The sequence below is a fragment of the Xyrauchen texanus genome, chromosome 32 (assembly GCF_025860055.1).
Source record: "Xyrauchen texanus isolate HMW12.3.18 chromosome 32, RBS_HiC_50CHRs, whole genome shotgun sequence".
NCBI lineage: Eukaryota > Metazoa > Chordata > Actinopteri > Cypriniformes > Catostomidae > Xyrauchen > Xyrauchen texanus.
The window spans coordinates 33,722,453-33,729,086 of NC_068307.1; the positions used below are offsets into that span (position 1 = coordinate 33,722,453).

Below are 6,634 nucleotides of genomic sequence, written 5' to 3' on the forward strand. Positions count from 1 at the left end.
CTCTCTGCTAGCCTTTGGTAGAGCAGCTCAGTCAACTGTTTGCTTCTCTCTGACACGAACAAAACCTCTCGTTATTTGCTGTATCTCAATAAAAGTTTATCTAAACCATTTTAAAAGATCTGTAGAGCAGAAAGTTCTTACTTATTTGCTTTTTTTTTCTTAGGGCGTTTTTGAAAATAAAGCCTTGGCTGATAAAACACTGAAGATATTGGATACTGGCTTTCTAACGAAAATGCAAATTAATGCACTGTCATCCTTCTATTGAAGTAAGACAAGGGATGATTCTCCATTGTCTCCTAAAGCTAACTGCTTCTTTTCCAGTGCCTCTTGTCCCAAAAAACGATGTAAAATCATGTTTTAATACATTACTTGAACAAGAAAGGGTGTGGCAAGAATGAAACGCACACAGGCCTAAAAGAAACACATCTAAAAATATGATGATGTGCAGTGTGGCTGCCTTAATAAGTGGGTGTAGTTCATCTGGGGACTTTCACCGGTGGAGGAAAAAGGCTACACTGGACACAAGGGAAGAGGAGAGGGGGAAAGCAAGGAACGGCAGACCAGGATTCCTCCCAATTAGCTCTCTTCGACATTTTAGTTCTGTCCCAGTTGGCTCCCAAAGCTTTTCCTGGCTCAACAAAGCAAAAGAACCAGGCTGAAATCGGGTCCATGTAGAGGGCTGGCCTGAACTGGATCTGCTTTTATCCTCACATTCTAACACATTTCAATATGTCCATGGATTCAAAGTTCAAGGGCAATGTCTACCACTGAAAAATGCTTTATATGCTTAATTTGAAAATCGTAATCATTGGATTATCTGCATATGTCAACAAAGACTGTTGAGTTAATCCCAAAACCTGCTGCTATGCAAACCCAGGCCAAAGTATACTTTGGTTTTCCATGTTCCCCAACGTCTTGTGCACAGTACACGTGACGCAAATGTCGTCATTTCCACAGTATGACCAGACTGTCCGCATGCAGCCTAGTTTTTCTAGGCCTTATTTACACCTTTAATTAAGATGCTTTTTGAGAGACCAGTTTGAAACTAGACAATGTTAAAGACAGGTGTAAATGGGGTCCATAACATTTTGAGATTCTTTCACTTCAACATCATTCAGAGGTGGTCAAAAGTGTTTGTAAACGCAAGTGACCAAATTAGGCTCGTAGTGTAAATTCTCATCCTTTCGAACAGCAGCGAAGAGTCGCCTTCTTACTTGTCAATCAACCAATTCGCTCAAACAAGTGTTTAAGCTTTGCCGGTTTTGTGCAATATACTGACATAATTATTAATGTACATGTATATTGTCATGAAATCAGAGACCCTGCCCTCAAAAGTGGTCACAAGACATTTGTGATTGTCTCCCCAAAACACATTTTGATACAAGGGGTAAACAGGGCCCTAGACAATATTGCCTTATATTACCTAGACATTATTACCTTACGTGGCTTATGCACATGCACCTGCCATTAATTGTGCTAAAAGTTGTGGTGTCATTGAATTCAAACGAGTCTACTTTTAATGGCAGAGCATTTGACCATGCACCTGATGGAACGGCATGTGAAAAAACTAAGCATAGCCTAGCCTTAACCCTGACCGCCAACATGGCCAGAAACTGTTGAGACGTGTATCCATCAACTGTTAATTACTATTAGCCTGCAACAACTGAGAAGCAGAACTCCTGCCACTTAGCGTCCATGTCGTAGTGTCTTCATTAACTGAGAGTCTCTTCGCAACAGCCTTGATCAGCCTTGAGATTGGCTGGAAAGAGAAAAAAAAAAGGAACTCTCCAAGAGGTGAACACACCCTCATCCACACCCACACAAACTCACGCCTGGGCTCTGCTCAAAGAGTGCTGTGCGTTGATTAGCCATGACAACGAGCTGCTGCTTCCAAAAATAAGCTGCTCGTTCTGGAGCAGCATGGCCATGCAAGAATAAACATCATCTATAATGGAGCTGAATGAAAATGAGATGCTGGCTTTTTTAAGCTGATCTACCAAGAACCCCCCCCCACACACACACACACACACACACACCTTTCCCTCTTGTCTATTTCTCTACTAAACGTCACCTAGTAACTGAACATTGGCTTATTACAAATACAGCTCTTACATAATAGCTAACCTCTTTCAATGCTTTGATAGGATTTCCTAAGCATAAAATGAGGTTATATGTAAACGAATGGGCAGAGGGAATGAGCAACACATAACGTTTGCATGTTTTGAGGGATGCAGTGGAAAAGGAAGCCAGCTCTCTTACTGTTGTTGTCTGTGTCATCGTTGACACTCTTAGGAGGAACGTGGCCAGTGTAACCAACAGCAGTTCTGTACATTCGATCCGGATTACGGATTTTCTTCAGTCCTACAAGGGGGCACAGTGGGGAGGGAAAAGTGAGGGGAGAAAAATACAATGCCCTCTACTTTTTTTATTCATGCAGAGTTCATTAATTGCATTTACTCTTGCTTTCTGAGCCCACTGAAACTGCACAAGCCCACCGCATGATTGATGTTGGGACGTTTTGATAAAGTCACGTCGCCAAGTGCAAGCATAGCCCAGCCAAAACTGATTGGTACAAACAGCAGAGGTCACTTCGAATCACACACTAGTCCCATGTGACTTGTTTATTTCAAGTTAAAGGACAGTCCCTGGTCAACAGAGAAAGAAAAATAGTTGCTGTCACACTTGCCTCTGTGAGCCTAGAGGAGCTTTTCCAGCATCCACATATTGAAGGTGTGTATGTAGGTGTGCAATCAATCAGGCTGGCTAAGGACTAAATCTGAAATCTAAATATTGAATCATTGCACATGATGTGGTTCTTCAAATTTCTGGTAAGCGGTTTAGTGCATTCGTAAATGGGCTTGGCAGGAAAACAGCCAACATTTGAGCACCAAAGTACAATACCTAACAAGACAAAATGCACCTAAATTGTTGGATCTGAAATCAGAAGAGCTAGTCCAAAAGAGCTGATATCCCCCCTTGTTGGTTTCAAAACACTGGAGAACATTGTCATTCATTTACAGATCGGCCCTTTAAGTTATAGCCAAGGATTTAGAACTGGGATGGCTGGTGAACTGTCCACACTGCACCCTCCATTTCAGTTGGCTGAATCAATCCATAAAAATCAATCATTTAAAAAGGGTTAACTGAGTTAAAATCTTCTTCAGAAGTGGGAGACATAGCAACAGAGAACACAGCTCCCTTTTATCATGTGGTAGGTTTACCATGTAATCTAGCTAGGTAAAACTTGAGAGAAGCTAGATAACACTACGCAACCAAATTTGTATCAATTGTATTTTTTTAATGAGAGTGCAGTTGTTTGTAATTCCAAGCATGGATCTGAAACACCCAGGAGCTCAATTTTATGCAATACCACACCATGAGATTCTGCTTCTCTGATAAATTAGAGAAATTGAGATTTGATGAGCATCCAAATATACAGTTTAGCTTGCATAGCCTGCAGTTCTCAGCACAATACAAGTGAGTTGGGCATGTACGTGACAGAACAAAATACGTTCTCATACACTTTCCATGCCAAAGAAACATTCCAAGACACAACTTTAAAACATGTCAAAGCCAAAAGGGGGGTAGTGAGAGGAGCACATCCTGGTATGTAAGCTGCCATCATGTTGGCAAGAACCAGTGGAGAATACGTTTTCTGTGTGGAGGAAGAGAATAGATCTGATCTAGGAAGCTGGCAAGAGCAAAAGACTGTCAGATAAAAATGCATGACACAGTTTTATGCCGTACGGGTCAAAAGAGGCAATGTTTTCTCTGTTCTCTAGCAGCTTGAATGGGTAAAATAGCCTGAAATATTACTGTCCCCAAACTTACATTCCATCATGACACAGTTTTCTTACTAAGAAGTGGCACAAGAGCAAAGCAGTGGTTTACCTGACATGTGCACATAAAGTAAAACAAGAAAGGTTTTGTAATACCTTTTTCAGGCCAGGTCATCTCTCAGCAATAGCAAAAATGAAGATATACACCAAACACTTGTAAGATGTCTATAGATCCAGAGTCATGGGTCATTTATATGTATGTATTCTATAAGAAATTCCTGTTCGTCTCAATGCTCACATGCGTGCTACTGTCCCACACAGGCACTCTGCAAGCTCACCCAAATCACATAAGGCAACTTTGTAACTTTGATTGAATTCTTTATTCTCTATGTGTGTGTGTGTGTGTGTGTGTGTGTGTGTGTGTTGTGGGGGTTGGGTTGTTATATGTTAAGCTCAATACCGCCACCTTGTGGTTATTGTGGACGAGGAGTGCTTTGACTGCCTTAAAAAAATAGTTGAATAAATGATTCAGTGTTGACAAACTCGAGGTTAATATTTTAAACATTTCAAAACCCAATTTTCCAACATCACTGAACAATTTAGCATTTCCTTCCCAGGACGTTTTAGATTCACGCTAAATGTCTACATTTTATTTCTGCCCGTATAAAACATTAAGTTTAGCAAAAAGCTCAAAGTAAATAGAATAATTGGCCTGTAAAACGCGTTGTATTAAATACATAAAAAATATTCGGATGCAATATCGTTTTATCTCAAAGAATAAAGACATTAGGGCTATATTAAATAAACGCATGCTCAAAGAATGATGCACAAAACGTACTTTGTTCAGATTTTAGGCGGCACAGCATGCAACAAAGTGAACTTTAGTGTTTGTTTTCAACCCCATATCCGCGTATATAGAGCACGCTTATATAGTAATGAGAAAATAAGTGATGCTTCCACTCAAAACTGTCTCAAAATCAATTTCTTAAGGTGAGATACGTACCTTTCATTTTCCTGCCTCATTAAAATTCCACTTCAATTTTTGTCCTATAGTGTCTTCTCCGATCCCGCGCGAAAATGTTTTTATGTACAAAAATAACTGCTGACAGCTTCAAAACAGGAGCGGCCAGACATTCATAATTCTAGGAAGATATTCCACACAAGACTGAAGCACATCGAGCAGCTGTCGGTGGGTTCAGTCACTATAAGGGGGGATTCTGGTGGGAGGTGGAAAAGAAATCAATCACGTTTTAGAGCATCACCATAAATCTGCATTTATCGCTTTTGGAGTTAAAAGCGTCGCCCTGCTCAATGCTAAAAGAAAAATGAAGTAGATGACCGCGTTTGACTTAACGGAGCTGTTTTCCTTGCGTGTTTGTCAGCCCACGGGGAACGTAGCCTACATGCGGTGTGGAGAAATCCCACTCTGAACCATCCGCGTTCATTTCGTCTGATGCGCTCATGTGCGCGGCTCAGTTATGAGATAAAACATTTCTCTTTATCTAATGAATGCCGTGGCTTTGCTTCACTTGGATGTGTGTCACTTTGAAAACCCGCTATGTGTGCTTTGAGATGAAAGGAGTCAACTAATGAACGCAGCGCGTGATTACCTAACTCCGTTCCCGTTATTTTAATAGCTGTCTCAGAGATGGCTAATCCCATCAGCGCTCCAGCTTTTTTTTTTTTTTTTTGCCATTTCGCGATAAACATAAGCCGAACGAAAATGTCAACGACTTTCGCTGGCGCGCCAACCCGCGCCTCCTCATCCTCATATGGACCTCAATGTTGCTAAAATCGCAAAATGAAAAATAAATATCTTGTTATTTCTCTCTTACCTTCCGGCTTGTTTTCGGCAGCCATTTCCCCTCCGCGCACCACATCCTCCTCCTCCTCCTCGCGACAGGGGGGGTACCACGCGCGTTCACGGCGAGGACGCGGCTCGAGGAGGGGGCGAAATACGGGAGGCGCGTCCGTGAATCGCGTTTGCTATTGGCCGCAAAGTGCGGCCATTGTGACAATGACAATGTGATGCTTCATGAATTTGCGAAATCCATATCCCACCTTTTCCCCCATTCCTTTCACGCCATTGGTGAATTCGTTTTATTTAGGAGACACCTTTACAATCCAGCAACCAATAAGATTTTTGACTGGATGCTACTCCCAAATTTAGGGGGAAACCATGGAACTGGTTAGGCCTATATAGCCTATGTATGAAAAGCAAAACGTAAAGTCAGCAATATGTAACGAATCTCAAAATGTGTTTCTTGAAGTCGTTACAATTTAACGAATATTAATGTATGCTGGGCAGGCACTCTAATCTACCCACCGAGCGGAATGACAATAAAAAAAATTAAAAACAGCATTTTATTTTATAACGCCGCTAATCCAGATACGTGCCTAGGAGTCTAAGCATTTATACCATGGCCCACTGTGTCATGTAATTTGATGTTAATAGCGATGTTAAAGTCGTTAATCTGCTGGTCGAGCAGGAGACGATTGTTCCGGATTTAGAATGTTAAGGGTGTAAGCACAGAGAAGAAGACGGGTTTTACTCTAAAAGGTTATTGTTTGTCGTCAGTGACGCCAGTGAAACAAGTATCATGGATAAGATGTTTCAGGTCGTGTGTGAAGGGTCCACGCTCGTTCATGAGTTATTGAGCGCTGTCCAGTCGCGCGTGCTGAAGGAGAGGGTGCTGAAAGAACAGCTCCACTCATAGGACAGAAACAGCCGGAGCTTGATGAGTCTACTGTTTTCCCAAAATGAAAATAAATCTAATAAAAAGCATATTTACGCAGCATGTAACAAATTTGACTGGGAATGAATTGTTATTTCTGTGAGCTCAAAATGGAATCAC

The 6,634-nt window shown here is 41.4% G+C and overlaps 1 protein-coding gene across 1 annotated transcript in view; it reads right to left on the reverse strand.

The window, feature by feature from the left end:
• The window catches only part of LOC127626037 (calmodulin-binding transcription activator 1-like), a 461,362-nt gene extending 455,714 nt beyond the window's left edge, over positions 1-5,648 (reverse strand). The window contains exons 1-2 of the mRNA XM_052101550.1: positions 5,615-5,648; positions 2,260-2,361 (exon numbers count right to left, since the gene is read on the reverse strand). Of these exons, the coding sequence (XP_051957510.1) occupies positions 2,260-2,361; positions 5,615-5,639 (127 nt within the window). The 5' untranslated portion in view covers positions 5,640-5,648. The remainder of the gene's footprint in view (positions 1-2,259; positions 2,362-5,614) is intronic.
• Positions 5,649-6,634: the final 986 nt, after the last annotated feature.